At 33.9% G+C, this 16,598-nt stretch overlaps 2 protein-coding genes across 2 annotated transcripts; one reads left to right on the forward strand and one right to left on the reverse strand.

Moving 5' to 3' along the window:
* Positions 1–1,464: 1,464 nt before the first annotated feature.
* Positions 1,465–3,835, forward strand: LOC145131861 (protein FAR1-RELATED SEQUENCE 5-like). Its single transcript, XM_079066507.1, has 2 exons — positions 1,465–3,726; positions 3,809–3,835. Exons 1-2 carry the CDS (start codon positions 1,465–1,467, stop codon positions 3,833–3,835), a joined length of 2,289 nt encoding a protein of 762 aa, XP_078922633.1.
* A 3,428-nt stretch (positions 3,836–7,263) lies between these two features.
* On the reverse strand, positions 7,264–8,283 carry LOC145131862 (uncharacterized). Its single transcript, XM_079066508.1, has one exon. The coding sequence runs from the start codon at positions 8,281–8,283 to the stop codon at positions 7,264–7,266; it is 1,020 nt and encodes a 339-aa protein (XP_078922634.1).
* Between the last annotated feature and the right edge of the window lie 8,315 nt (positions 8,284–16,598).

Here is a 16,598-nt window from a genome sequence, read left to right on the forward strand (position 1 = left end):
ACTTTGATTACCTTCATCCCAATGTCATTAGTTTAGCCTTTGACTCTCAAATAAAAAGCCCCCGTTTTGGTTTCAAAAAAAGAGATGGGTTATATATATATATATATATATATATATATATATATATATATATATATATATATATATATATATATATATATATATATATATATATATATGGGAAAAGTGAATATACCCTTAAGGGTATATAAGATTAGGTACCCAATGCTTAAAACTACGTAGTTTTGATTACTGTTTCAATTTTTCTGAAAAAAAAAAAAACAAATTCGTTCAAATATTTACTACGTTTCCTTAATCTAATGATCACGTCGACAATTTTCTTAATTCGAATCAGTGCATGATCATCGTTGTCAAGAAATCGCATTCACCAAAAAACGATTTCATAGAAATCAAAATTCATCAAAACCAATTTCAATAAAATCAGAATTTTGTTCAGGGAAACTTAATTTCTCCATGATTTCCTGCTTCAATGATCGGCTGCTTCAAAGAAATCGTGATTCACATAAATGATTTTAAATAAATCAAAAATTAAAGGTCAAAACAAAAAGCTTGATTCACAAAAATCATGATTCCATGTAGGAGAACGAATTAAGTACAACTTTTAACAAAAAAATAAAAAAGAGAATAAATGTTATTGAAATAATTTAATTTTCTGGAAAAAAAAAAGAATAATTTCCTTAAAAATAATCTACGTTTCCTTATTCTTGGTGAAATCCAACTCAGGTTACTCCTTCTTTTTCGAATGATAGCTATCGACTTCACCAATTCACAGAAAAAGAAAAAAAATCGGTGATTTCATGCAATCACAAGACGACTACTTAATACCGATAAATCAAATAAAAAAAACCTTTGAGTTCTCGAAGTTGGATGCGTTGATCATACAACTTTCTCACAACAGCAAAATCGATTGCAATCAAAGATCGGAATTAACACTAATCGTTATTCACATTAAAAAAAAACCCTTCACCGTAAAAAAAAAAACTGCAATTCACAACAGCAAAGTGGATTTCGTCTTGTCTAACAGGTTGGTCAATTCCTCAATTTATAAGTTTATCAAGTTTATTATCGAATACCTATTAATATTCTTCTAAATCTCAATAAAAAAGAAGTTGCAATTCATGAAATTGGGTTATAGGTGTTGTAGTTAACTTGCTATATTCCACCAATCACAATTAACGGAAAAACTAAAAAGTTTTAATTCAGGAATTTGAATTCGATCAAACAGTACCAAGTAATTTTTTTCTGAAATTTATTTTTTGAAGTTTTTCTGATTTTATTATTGACATTGTTGTTTCTAGAGGTAGACATTGCGGGTTAACGATTTTTCTGAAAAGATAAAATATCCAATGTATTTTATTTTTGTTTTAGTTTTTCATTGTTGGTTGTTAATATAATTTTTACGTATAATGTTTCAATATGCGTTGTTGTCTATTGTAGGCAATAATGAGTGAAGCTGAGGCAACAAATCAAGCTATAGAACCATATATAACCGGAGATATTGACACAAGTGATTATGTGGATGCAACATATGAAAGTGAAAAAATAAATAGTATCGGTGTGAACATTGAATTTGACGAAGATGATGTTAATGATGAAAGGATACTGGGAAAGGTTTTTGATACGCCCGATGATGCCTATACATTTTATAATGATTATTCATTTTTGCATGGCTTTGGTATACGTAGAGATGACACAATTAAAAATCCTAAAACAAATGAGCCCTTTCGGAAGATATATGTATGTAACAAAGAAGGCTTCAAAAGGATGGACAAAGATGCTTCAAGTGAAAATGAGAAAAAACGTCGTAGAGATGTTAGAACCGGATGTCAAGCAAAGCTTCGAATAACAAGACAGGAGGATGGAAAATGGTTGGTGGACTTGTTTAATGACACACACAATCATGACTTGACCATGACACCTACGAAGGTGATAAAGCATCGATCTCATAGCAATTTCCACCGTTCAATAGAAGGTAAATCTCTTATGGTGCAATTTGGTCAAGCAGGGTTGAAACCTTCTCAAATTAAAAAGGCTGTTAATACAATGAAAACCTCAAATGTAGCTGATGTAACTTCAAAGCAATGTGCCGATGTTTTATCTGAGCATCGAAAACAACATAGAGGAAAGGAGTTTTATGGACTTATAAAACATTTTCAAGATAAAACATTAGTGGACAGTGACCAGTATTTTGTCGTGGATTTGTCTGATGACGGGTATCCTAGAAATATCTTTTGGGCAGATGGTAGATCAAGAGATGCCTATACAAAATTCAGAGATGTTGTTGTGTTTGATGTCACTTATATGACTAACAAATTCAAGATGCCTTTTGCTCCCTTTACTGGGGTGAATCATCATGGACAATCTATACTATTTGGTGGAGCATTGCTTGAAAACGAAAAGGAAGAGACATTTGAATGGTTATTTGAACAGTTCCTCAAATGTATGTTTGACAAGTATCCGAAGGCAATTATTACCGATCAAGACAAAGCTATGGGCAATGCAATAAAAAAAGTGTTTCCAAATACCCGACATCGCTTTTGTTTATGGCATATCAGGAAGCATGAAACTGAGCACCTTCGATCGTATGTTTCCCGTTACAGTGATTTTCAAGAGACTCACAGACAATGGGTAAATAGTGACACCATTGAACAATTTGAAGCAACATGGGAAGATATGCGTATTAAGTATGAACTAGAAAGCAATTGTTGGCTTAGTGATATGTATAACCAACGTATACATTGGCCTAAACCCTTCTTGAAGGATATTTTCTTTGCTGGTATGACCACAACCGGACGAAGTGAGAGTATCAATTCCTTTTTTGATGGATTTGTTAACTCGAGGACCATGTTGAATGAATTCGTTGTACAATACGACAAAGCAGTTGAGTCACGAAGGGCTGCCGAAGAAGATGAAGACTTCAAGACTATGAACTCGAGACCAGTTCTTTCTTCAGTGCATCCAATCGAAGCAAAAGCGGGTCAATTTTATACTAGGAAGATGTTTGATACTTTCAAAAAAGAATGGAGTGAAGCTATTACCAATTTGACTCACGAGACTATAACAAAAACTACAGAAGAAAGCACATATAGAGTTGGGCAATTGGATGTTGATAATAAATATTGGCGTATTGTTATCTTTCGCTCTTTAAATCAAGTCAGCGTCACATGTTCGTGTTCTATGTATGAGACAAATGGGATTTTATGCAAGCATAGCTTATATGTGATGAAGAAGAAGCATGTTCAAGAACTACCGAATCACTATATTTTACCGCGATGGACCATTGATGCTAGGTACAAACTGGGTAGTGCTAGTATTGAACTCAGAGAATTAAATAATGAAAATGGAGTTAGTGCCTACACATTATTTTGTGTCCGTTCAAATTTTACTAAACTAATTGAACAAGCAAGGGACTCCCCTTCGGAGATACAAAAACTTAATACAATATTGATAAGTCTTTTAGATGAACAAGCAAATCGAAAAAAATCTACGTCCTTGGAAAATGCATCTCAAAGTTCTTGTATGGGAGTTCCGCAAGTAGATATGATGCCACAGTTATCTATCCGTGATCCTCTTGGTCCAACTACTACAAAAGGGCGTCCAAAACTTGCAAGTAGAATAAAGTCTTCTTTAGAAGCCCCTAAAAAACGAACATGCTCTTACTGTCAAGGATTGGGTCATTATGCTACTAGTTGTTCAAAAAGAAAGGTAATTATAATAATAATTTAATTTTCATGATTGAGAACTCTAATGATTATATTAACAAGTTTTTATTTTTTTCATGTATCAGGCGGATGAATCGTTGCAAAAGACATAATGATGAGATGTGTTGTTTCTGTGGGCAAAAGAAAAACTAGATGCTTCATGACAATATTTTTAGTTAATTGCACCTTTTTCATGCTTTACACACAAACAATATATGAATAATCTAGAAATTATGGATGCTTCTTAACAATTTTAATGTTTTCGAATGAAATTTGTTGATTATTTATGGTTAGTGTGATTATAATTGAAATTTGGTTGCCACTATGCGTTTCAAATGCAAGTATGAGGATATTTTATGTATGATGGTATTTTATGAAAAAACGAAATTATGAGGGTATTTTGTGAAAAAAAACGGAAGAATGATGGTATTTTGTGAAAAAACGAAATTATGAGGGTATTTTGTGAAAAAAACGAATGTACGAGGGTATTTTGTGAAAAAAACGAATGTACGAGGGTATTTTGTGAAAAAAACGAATGTACGATAGTATTTTGTGAAAAAACGAAATTATGAGGGTATTTTATGAAAAAAAACGGAAGTATGATGGTATTTTGTGAAAAAAACGAAAGTGTGATGGTATTTTGTGAAAAAACGAAATTATGAGGGTATTTTATGAAAAAAACGGAAGTGTGATGGTATTTTGTGAAAAAAAACGGAAGTATGATGGTATTTTGTGAAAAAACAAAATTATGAGGGTATTTTATGAAAAAAGCGGAAATATGATGGTATTTTGTGAAAAAAACGGAAGTATGATGGTATGTTTGTGAAAAAAAAAATGGAGGTATGAGGGTATTTTGTGAAAAAAAACAAAAGTATGAGGATATTTGGGGTTAAAAATGAAAGTAGGTTGTCATTTTGGGTTCAAAACAAAACTTTTCTGTAATTTTGGGTGAAAATGAAAAAAAGCTGTCATTTTGGGTTCAAAACGAAACTTTTCTGCAATTCTATGTTAAAAATGAAAGTAGGCTGTCATTTTGGTTAATGTTGTGTTAATCTACGTATAAATTTGATGGTTTTTAAAATTATGGGACGATTTTGCCCCTGTCCCAAAAGATGGTAATCCTCAAGAACTTAAGGATATGGAAGTTCAACTCACTTAAACAATACGACCAAAAGCGAAGAATCTCAATTGCTAATTTTGATTAAAAATGATAAGTATAAGTACATTTCTCACTTTGAAAAAAAAAAGGGTAAGTACACTATCAGACAACAATCGCATCTACAATTCTAGAGTTTTTTTTGTTAAGATCATTTGATCTCAAATCTTTTGGGCTCTTAATATGTCATTATGTCCTTCATTATGCAAAAATGATTTCCAGATCATGGAACCTGCAACAAGGGTATTTCAGTCATTAGTTAATAAGCTTGAGACTAGGAGGGTATTTCGGTAACCTACAACTAGACTTCTTTTTTGTGTTGGAAGTGTCCACAACATCATTGTTGGATGGAAGAGCCATGACAGATGCACTCACCCTACAACAAAAAATAATATATATCATAAATCATAAACCATAACCTTATTAACAAGTAAAAAATCTTTCATTTTGATCGTCTCATTCATACAGTTTATTAGGTCCATAAAAGGAAATAAACTTTATGTATACAAAAAATTACACACATCGTTACCATTTTCAATTTCTTAAAAAAATTGGAACGAAAATTTTCAACAAGTTTATAACGGCAATTTGGTCTTTCAATAAAAAACGAATACGTAAATTTCGTTCTTACAACCCAACCCAATTAATTACGGACAATATTTTTTGCTTATCCCATAAAGTCAAAAATAGATAACCACATATAGTTGTCTGGACTAATTGTTTTACATCCACTTCTTTTCCATCCGGAAGAACACCCTGAGTTGTTGTATATATGTGAAAAAAATTAGAAGTATTAAATGAAATATTATGCAATTGGTCAAATAAACAGCTAACCTTGTAAACTGGTCCATAGCCGTCTTCTCCAAGCTTATTATCAAATGAAAAATTATGTGTAGCTTTCGCTATTTTTGATAGATTAAGAAATGGCAACTCGATATCATCCTTTTGGCTTTCATTTTTGTAAAGTTGATCAGTATCCTTTCCCATCCTTTCATCTAAAATAATACAACACTTACTGAATAAAAGCTTTTTCTTCAAAATATAATCCTTGAAGAAGTTAGATCATTAGACATTCAACTTCACTTTGACTAAATTGTTGCTTTGTTTTTTCTATGTAGCTTTTGAGTTCTTGATCCATGTACTCCAATATTGTTTGCTTTTTTATGAATGATAGCAGCAACAACAGAAGAAAATGACTTCTGATAAACATTGAAAGAAATAAAAATGAAAGACAAAAATACCCCTATAAGGTCTCCAAAATGCATGCCTCATTCTTCTTGTTGGCATTATATCAAACACCTGGTGGGTGCAAGTTAAACATTTACAATTCCCCTCTATCAAAACACCAATTTCACCCAAATTAGACCTAATGAATTAAGCCATAACGCTTTTTTGAATTCTGCAGGATTGTTCCAGAAGTCACGATACCATCCAGTCAATTATTCAAACGTATAACATTGACTGTTTTTATCAAATCCACTTATCTTTAGCTCTTCGACAGATAAAGCTATGATACAACTTTCCCCTTTGATTAATCATTTCATGTAATTTCTACTCCATAACCCAAGAGCGATGGAAGTTAGGGATGATACAAAGTAACCATGGTTGTCGATGGGGGATGATCACGAAAAGTCCCTCTTTGAACCTGAGAAATAAAATGAAAAACCTGTTCTTAGGATTAATCAGGAACTCGATGTTCTGGAATTAGTTATATGAAGTAAGAAAGATTCAATTTTTAGGAAAGAATCAAGAAATACATGTTAGCTATGAAGGCCTCACAAAAATAAAGAGAGAATCAGGTACCGAGAAACTCACACTCCTTATCAAACGACATAGTTTTAGATATTTGGGGTACCTATCTTATATACCCTTGAGGGTATATTCACTTTTCCCTATATATATATATATATATATATATATATATATATATATATATATATATATATATATATCAACTGAACCTCTCTCTCTCTCTCTCTCTCTATATATATATATATATATATATATATATATATATATATATATATATATATATATATATATATATATACTAGCCCTTTACCCGCGCCAAGCGACGGGTGTTAATAGTTTCATTCAGCAATTATTTCTATTCAGAAACTTGTATGATTGGACACTCAACTTTGACACGAAGGTAATGAAAAGGTAAACCCCTAACATTAAAATCTAATTTTCTTTGGAATATGGAAACTTTCAAATTTGAACGATCTACGCATCTGTAGAGGCAATTAGTTTGTTTCCGCAAATAGTTTACTACATTTAAACAATTATCAATAAGAGTCATGCTAACAGAAACAAAAACAATAAAAATTAAAAGTTAGGATTCTTTACAAATGTATATGAAGACATGCAATTGATTGTGCATTATTAATCGTGCAACACTTCTTTATACACCACATTTGATGTATAGACTTCACCATCGTTGAATTGTCCATCAGCAATCACTAATACTTTTGTATTGGTACGTGAAAATCCTCTGGATAATGCCACATAAAGTTGGCCATCTGAGAAAACCGATTCTGGAAGATAAATTCCTACATTTGGAATTTTTTGTCCCTGAGCTTTATTGATTGTCATCGCGAAACCTAATCGAATTGGAAATTGTTTTCTCTTCAGCTTAAACGGGAACATGTCCTCATCAAATGGACATAAAGGTATCATTGGCAAAAATGTCCTCTTTCCAGCATGTTGGCCAACAGATATTTCGGCATCAATCACATTGTGCTGAAAACTTTTACAAATCAATCGGGTGTCGTTACACAATCCATTTGATGGATCAAGATTTCGTAACAGTATTATCGGACATCCAACTTTCAGTCGTAGGTAATGAGGGGGTAAACCACTAACACTGAGCATGTTCAAGAATTCCATAGGATAGAAGTTATTTATATCGTCTACAGCTTCATCAAAACTGTAGTAAATTCTCTCTTCTCCATGGAATCGGCCAATCAAACGATCATTAATCTTATCGACACTATCATTTCTTGTGGATAATATTGCACGCGAAATAATATAATCTGATTTAGATCTATTAATTTCCAAAGATGGAAAGATTGCATCAGTCAAATCATTCAATGACTTTTCTTTTTCGGTGAAGGGAATTACCATATCATCAAGGATACAAATAAAGTTTTCCTGCGCCTTTTCTTCAACTCCATCACCGACACGTAACAGAAAATCTGAGAACCATGGATCGGTTAGTGCTCTCATATTTATAGTTAATCGCAACTTGATAATCGAAGACCAAACAGGCGACATTTGTATGCTAGAATCCACAGTTTGTGCTCGTGTTCCACGTCTAACGACCAGCAACACTTGTCTGAAATCACCTCCCAAAACCATTATCTTTCCACCAAATGGGAGCATCACCCCAGTAATATCTTTCATTGTACGGTCAACTGTCTCCGATGCATGTCTTGTGGATAATTATTATAGATACTACTAAATATTAAATTAAAAATATATAAACCACATTGATTATGTAGAAATCTAGTAATTTACATTTTCTATTCATCTCTTATATACTTTCTTTTTATAACAATACAGTTCTACTTAAAACCAGGGCAAACAATATAAAAATTAAAACAATAAACAAAGGTTAATTAAAAAATTTAATAGTTAAGTTTTTTAAATTTTATATGGTTTGAAATTTCATTAGGTTTGAAATTTTAGAAATCGAAGAATGTATGGAGGAATAGTGAAATGATGAATAAAGAGTAAATGACAGACTATATAAGAAAAAGTGAGATAATATGCCTCTTCCAATAGATTAATTGGAGTTTTTTTTTTTTGTTTTTTTTTTACCGCAAACCTACTTAGATTAATAGGAATAACTTTTTTTCCATACCTATCTTATGTTGAATACTTGATTGGTAAAACATAAGAATTTACTAACGTCGAACTTATTTTTTTTTCAAAAACACAGTCTTTTTTAAATAGTTATTGTTCATGAAAAAAATTATTGTAAATGGGAGGTTAAATATTTAACTCCATATTTTTATGATAATAGATTACTTAAATTCTTTCAAATCCTAGAAATAGTTTTTTTTGATAATTATTACCCAATTTAGACATTAGTAAATAATTAAAGTTTTAACTATTGCTATTATATATAATAAATATTAGCTTAATGTTAAAAAGTTAATCGTAACTTTGAAACAAAAACTATAAAAATTTTCAAAAAACAATTAACAATCACATCTTATGATTACTGAAAAGAAAAACAGATACCCTGATATTTTTATCTAAATTCATATGAATGTTTGCAATATGCTATTATATATATATATATATATATATATATATATATATATATATTATAAGATATTTTTAATGATAAATTTTTGTATTAATAGTAAGCATCTGAAATATTGTCAACTTATGTATAAGCCTCTAAAAGCTTGGTTGCCATTGTATATTTTGTTACATTGTGTACTTTATTTTTAGAATAACTGAAACATCCCAAAAATATAACCCAAAAATTTCGTTTTTCAAAACATCATTAAAACCATCATTTCATTACCAAAGTATAAAATCATAATAGTGTGTTTAAAAATCTCATAAGATCCATCACGTGTCAAATCACATGTCAAATATTATATCAAAATATCAGAGTAAAACTCCCAGGCTGGAAACTGTGGTGTGTGTCATGCGATCATCCCAAGCCCTTCACTTTGCTAGTGGAAGTACCTGAAACCAAAACTGAAAACTGTAAGCACAAAGCTTAGTGAGCTCCCCAAACTACCACATACCATACATATATAACATGCAACTGGGAGATACATGCCCCACCCACACTCTTGGAGATACGGGCCCCGCCCACAGTCTGCCAACTAAGAGATACGGACCCCTCCCACACCCCACTATCTTTGAGATACGGGCCCCGCCCCCACTCTCCTGCTATGAGTTACGGGCCCCGCCCACACTCAGCTACTACTCTATCATACAAGTATCACACAGAAACCAGTATACTAAATTATCATTCAATCCTAAGTCACATTACAACCAAACTACTAGAAGATACGGGCCCCGCCCACACTCAATAAACTAGGAGATACGGGCCCCGCCCACACTCAACTAATAATAAACTTATACTGCGGGCCGGCCTTGGTGCCTTAGACTCGTTCCTACTGAAGGGACACTCACCTCGTGTGTCTGGCTGCTGAAACCCTGAGTGAGAATTCTCTGGCTGCTGCTCCGGCGACTCTCCGGCTATAATTCCCACAATGACACATAGTCAGAAACTGATAACTAAACTCAGGGTGAAATGACCATTTCACCCTTGGTCAACAATAATATTCTGGTCAAGGTACATTTCCAGTTGACCGGACTCGTCGAGTTGGTTCGACAACTCGCTGAGTCCCAACACTCTCATCTACCCCCAACCCGACCCTACTCGTCGAGTCTAGCAAGAACTCGACGAGTCCTCTATCAATCATAACATCAAGACAATCTTCATCTGACTCGTCGAGTTCTTCCTGAACTCGTCGAGTTTATGCTTATCTTAAGAACGTGTCTAGCCTGTGACTCGTCGAGTTGTATGAACAACTCGTCGAGTTCATCTTCATAAGTTGGGAGATGGCCTTGGACTCGCCGAGTACGTTCCTGCACTCGCCGAGTCCCATGGTTTCCAGATCCATGGCTATGTCTATTTCACTGAGTCCTTTCCCTGGACTCACCCAAATCCCTTCTGAACTAAAATAGGTTCCTCTGATTCATAACAGTCTTTGGGCACCAACTCATGACTCGTCGAGTCCCAAGAACGACTCTACGAGTCCATGCATGTCCAAGTCTAATAATTCGATTTCTGATGTGCAAAACTCTTCCAGAAGGTAGATCTAGGCTCCTAAGATCGGTATAGCACGTAAATCCACGAACTTTACGTTCATGCATGGTACTTTTATGCCCAAAGGACCACAAATGGGGGTTTATTTCATTCTTGGGGTTCTCATGGCCATAAAGATGGCACCTTAATGCCATGAGGACCCTCCAAGGTTCCAGATCTGAGTGTAAATCGACTTAGGACATCCAAGTCCCAAGGATCAAGCTTCTTGGACCCAAAACTTCATAAAAATGGCAACAAGAAGATCTAAGAAACTACAAGTCAAGTATGAAGCTTGATTACCAGAAAGTGAAGAGAAACTGATGTTGTTCTTGGATCTACTATTTCTCCCTTGAATCTTCTACCTTCCAACTCTTTCACTAGCTTCAAAATACACCAAACAACTCTCAAAACCACCAAAGAAGCTCAAGACCACTTATGGAGGCTTAGGGTTTCGGGATTAATGCTCTGGAGGTGATGGAGGCTGGACAAAAGGCCCATCATGTTGCTTAAATATGGTGCAAACCCTAAATATTAGGGTTTGCCAAGACTGGCTTACTCGTCGAGTCAAGGCGCGGACTCACTGAGTAGATCACTTAAACCCGCGTCCCATCCTGGCATCTACTCGACAAGTTAGGGCTACTACTCGTCGAGTAGCTCTTTATAAAATGACATTTAATGATTTGAATACGTACCAGAAACGGGGCGTTACAATAACCTTACCCATAGAACAGCAGACACATTACTATTTAATTATCCGATCAGATCTACTAATCCTTAAGAAATTTTTTAAACTTGTTAAAACAGTTTACTGAATAAGAAATATGAACCAATAAGACAAAAACAACATATCATGACCTAAAAAGATTGATTAACATAAATATGAAATATTACAATAAACTTTAAACTCTAAATCTTATTCAGAAAGTGTGTTTGTTCAAAACAATCAGCAATCTTTTAATACTATATCTGTGTATAACAATGAAAATTTTTCAACATCACAAAAATCATTTACATTTAAAATCAGATCTGCAACACAAGAATTTATACAACAAAAACGTTACGAATTAAGCTTGAAACCAAAGAGAAGCACAAATCATAACAATCAATTCCAATCATATATATCATTTTAGTTTGTATCTTTCTTCTAAAACCTGGAGATGTCAATTCCCTGCATGCTTCAGGTCCAAATAATCTACATATTACTTCCAATATTTGAAAATTGAAAGATCTTTCAACCATCCACTATATCTTTCTTTTCAAACCCAACAGCCATTCGAAACTTCTTCGGGTCTTCCGCTTCAAGTCATTCAAATATAACCTAATTTTCTTACTAAACCCCGGCATATCTCTTATTCTCAACCTAATAAATTTTCATCAAAAAAAGAAAAAATAGATTCACTTAAGCATTATATCAAACAGTTGGTAGATCTAAATTGAAAGTAGAAAGAAGTACCTAGTGATGGCGTCGAAGAGGACCATGACGATTGTGAGGGGTTTGGAGGAGAAGGTGGATCGGTTACATCAACAGTGTTATAGAAGTTGGATTAGAGGTCACCATTGATCGTGGTGACGACGACAATGTCCGACTCATTAGAGAGGATGGAGAAAAACAGCTTTTTGTTTCACAATTCTGGACATTATGAGCCATAAGCTACACATATAACTCACAGGGAATTATCTGATGGTCAACCTCGTTGGTGACGATTGAGAAAAACAGTGACGGGGGCTGAGAAAAACTCTGTTGCAGATTGAGAGATGAAGAGAGTTTTTTAGGTTTAGAAATTGTGAGCTGGAGATAAATGGACAGGAAAGAACGGGGTTTGTGTTTGTTCCCATGAGTTTTTATTCGTTGGATCCACTATACATTATAATCATCCGTTGGATCGTACATGTTGCCAATCCGTGTGGATAGACATGTTGGCAATCCGTGTGAGTTAAAGACATGGGAAGGGAAATGCAGAAAGGGGTTGTACAATATGTTGTTTAGGTTGTATTTAAGAGTTTTGGCTTATAAAGCATGTATCTTGTGCATAAAAACTTGTGTTTAAGAGTTTTTGCTTAAATGCTTTATAAGTAGTAGTAGTGTATATATATATATATATATATATATATATATATATATATATATATATGTTCCATTGAGATTCAAAATAAAATAGAGATCTTGAGATTCAACCTCAGCCACATAATTCACATCTGCCGCTCTAACTCTCCGGCGTACCGGCGTGGCAGGTCACTTATAATCATAAATGATTATGTAGCGCTTCCCGTTCCTTTCACCTCTTCCATCTTCCTCACCACCACAACCGCCACCGCCACCACCACCTTTGTCACCAATCGACCCCACCATTGCTACCTCCGTCACTTATACCACTGTCACCTCTGCCACCACCACATCTTCTGCCACCAACTGTTATAATCATATGTGATTACTCAATCTGTGAACAGACATATATATAATCATTTATGATTAGACATATATGTATAAAGATGTATAATCATATATGATTATATATCTCTACCATATAATCATTTATGATTAGCATTCTCAACTGCTGTCGGTATGCAGGAGCGTTACAGCGGCAAATGAAAAATATGTAGTTGAGGTTGAATCTCAAGATCTCTATTTTTTTAATCTCAAATGAACCGTCTCATATATATATATATATATATATATATATATATATATATATATATATATATATATATATATATATATATATATATCATGTTTTGTTTGATACAACTTCAAGGCCAAAGATTAAAAGCCACTACGATAAAAAAAATCAAACTTTCATTTTTACCAAGAGTTCGAAGATTTTAGAGCCAACAATGTTTGAAGATTTCAGTTTGAGCATTCGTCTTATTTCCGCTCCGGAGGGGTGTATGAGATTAGTATTCGACGTTATCCTACTTTCTATATTTATGTTTGATATAGTTTCCATATTTTTGTTTGATATAATTTTCATAGGAGTATTCATTGTATAACTTTGAGATTAATGAGAATGAAACATAATTATTCCAAATATTATACATTCTATCAATAAAGGAACTTAAAAAACTATCTTAATAAAGCTCAAACTAAAAAAAAAATTGCATCAAGGTGTAAGGTTTCCTAAGACCATGCATGCATGTATTGTTTCTTTAGAGCATAACAAACACATGAAACTCTTATGACAAATGAAAAATGACACCTTGATTGTCGTTTACTGATATAACTCCTTAGTATATCAATGCAATAGAAGCCTTCATCGGATATGACTTCCCCTTGGTGCATTAATGGTTCAATGGAGGTCCCACCTTGTATTAGTCTTTCTCCCTAGCTACATAGTGCCTTCGACCCTCTCAATTAGTGTTCTAAAAGGAGCATCATGGCGCAAGCCAAGGCGTGCCATGGCGTGAGGCATGACTTCGCCATTACGAAAAGTCGCATAATGTTGTTGTTAAGCGTAGTGCATGGTAAGGCGTGTTATGGCGCGTGTTTTTTCATTTGAGACACATTTTTTTGCTCTTTGTTATGTATTTTCTAATTGGGGATACAACTATTGTGTTATTTGTTAACTTTTTGTTATTAGTTATTGATATAATAGTTCTAAAAACTAGTTATATTTGATATAAATGTATATTTATGTGATAATCTAATTATAAATTAATACAAAATCACCGCCTTACATCACGCCTTGAAAAACGTCATGGTTCGCCGTGGCTCGTAAAGCTTGAGGTTTGGCCTTGCCGCACGCCACACCTCACGCCATTTAGAACCTTGCGCTCAATGCACTTGTACAACGTTGGTTGTCAGTTGGTTTGGCACAACCTCTTACACGATCCATATTTCTTTTTAAATTTGTGAGCTGGAAGTTATTTTATGTTTTTTCCCTTTGATTATGTTAATACTTTTTTATCTATATTTGAGATTTATTGGATTTATAGTTGTTACAAACAGGCTCATTTAACATTAATTTTTTAGAGTAAATTACATGATTCGTCCCTCGTCCGAGTGCTAAAATACGCGTTTAGTCTCTATTTTCAAAAATTAACTCGAACTGTCCCTTATATGTTTAAAACTTACACATATCGTCCCTACTCGACCTGAATTTACTATACTAACCTTTTTCATTTCTTTTTTAATTTCTTTTAGTTTGTTTATTATTTTTAATTTAATATAAAAATAAAAAAAGAAATGTGGACCCACACACTATCACTCCAACTTCAACTCATGTAGTGTGTATCTCATCTACAGTTTCACCCTCTTCCAAAACCCCATTTATGAACCCTAAGGAGCATCGCCACACTCCGATGAACATCATCGGAGACACTGATTGAACACCGGAGGATACAAAGCGCCACCGAAAACCCTTATTGTCCAAGCAATTGTCAGACCATCCATGTGAATTTGAAACCCAAACCATCACCCCAAGATCTACCTGTAAATTTTTTAGAACACCATATTGTCGAAAGCAACTTTCTTACCTCTCTTCTATCGCCGGTCTACTTCCCCGTCTTATCTAACGTAGCTGGTCACCGACAGATTTCGAAGTTGGGATTCCAGAAAACAAGGTTTGGATTCGGTGTTTCAAAAACCCGGTTTTGGAAGATGGGATTTCAAAAATCAAGTCACATGCAGATTTCGAAGTTGAGATTGCATTTCACCACCATCTCTGCTGGAAACCACTTCTCCACCTCTTCTTTGATACTTTGAATCTAGAGTTCGATGTTTAATTTCCTTTTCTGATATCGTTTGTGTGTAGCTTAAATTATGGGTTTCTATTCTAAAAGTGAAACTAAAAAGTTATTGTCGGATAAGATGAGCACCCCATTCTAGCGAATAGGCGCTAGAACGACGACGACCACCATCTGTAGGATTTTGATTTCGATTTAAATTTCTAGAACCATTTTCGTTTTTGTTTTCTGGAAACAATTTCAGGTTTCTTTTTTATTTTGGTTTGATTTTGTAACAACTCGTTATTTTCAAGTCAATAAAAGTCAAACCTTCTAAATAAAAATCAAGTTTTATTTATTCTATTAAGTTCATAAGTGTTAAAAATGAATTAAAATAAGGAAATTATTTCATTTATTTAAGTGTATTTAATGATTGAGAAGGAATACACTTGGACCGAAACTCCCCAACTCAACCATGAACCCTCGCCTCGGATCCCACCTTTCTTCGGACCATGAACTGATTTCGGTCAGCTCCGAAATCAATTTTGCGAAGGGTCCCACCTTTGACCGCAAACTCTCATTTTTGGGATACTTTACACCAGAAACCCTATCAAGCCCATTATTTTAGACCGCAAACAAGGGTTTGAGGTCCATTAGGACCGAAAACCATCTTTATATATAAGTGTTTGACAGTGAACACAATTCATTTCTCAACTTTTAGACCGTGAACTCTCCCATTTTGCTCTCAAAAGTCATCAGAATTCTCTCAAGTATCATACGAAATCTTCAAATCTTCATAAGATCCTCAAGAACATTCATTCAATCTTCAAATCTTCATAATTTCACCAAGAACACCAAGAACACACCGAAAACTCCTCAAGCCCACCGAAAACCCTCTTTTTACTCACCGAAAACGCCTTGCAACACTTCAAATAATTCCAAATAATTTTGTAAGTATTGCTTACATAATTAAAGTGTTGTTTAACACTTTAATTATTATTTAAACCATTATTCAATCTATTATTTAAATTAATATCTTATTAATTTAAATACGACGTCGGATATAATTATTTTTAGGATAACGTTATTCTCACGTACGCTATCCCGAGGATCGTCTCTACACTTTTGCTATCCGAACGCGATCACGCACTAGAGGTGAGTTCATACCCCTATGTTTTCACTATTTTCTATGTTTTTAGGGGGGGGGGGGATACAAGTA

This window comes from Lactuca virosa, chromosome 8 (genome assembly GCF_052849685.1).
Source record: "Lactuca virosa cultivar CGN04683 chromosome 8, Lactuca_virosa_CGN04683_v6, whole genome shotgun sequence".
Classification (NCBI taxonomy): domain Eukaryota; kingdom Viridiplantae; phylum Streptophyta; class Magnoliopsida; order Asterales; family Asteraceae; genus Lactuca; species Lactuca virosa.

Excerpts from the sequence above, each read along its gene's own strand:
- LOC145131861 (XM_079066507.1), top strand. The coding sequence starts at position 1,465 with ATGAGTGAAGCTGAGGCAACAAATCAAGCTATAGAACCATATATAACC. Across the intron at positions 3,727-3,808 it reads CTAGTTGTTCAAAAAGAAAG|GCGGATGAATCGTTGCAAAA; the intron begins GTAATTATAATA and ends TTCATGTATCAG.
- LOC145131862 (XM_079066508.1), bottom strand. The coding sequence starts at position 8,283 with ATGAAAGATATTACTGGGGTGATGCTCCCATTTGGTGGAAAGATAATG.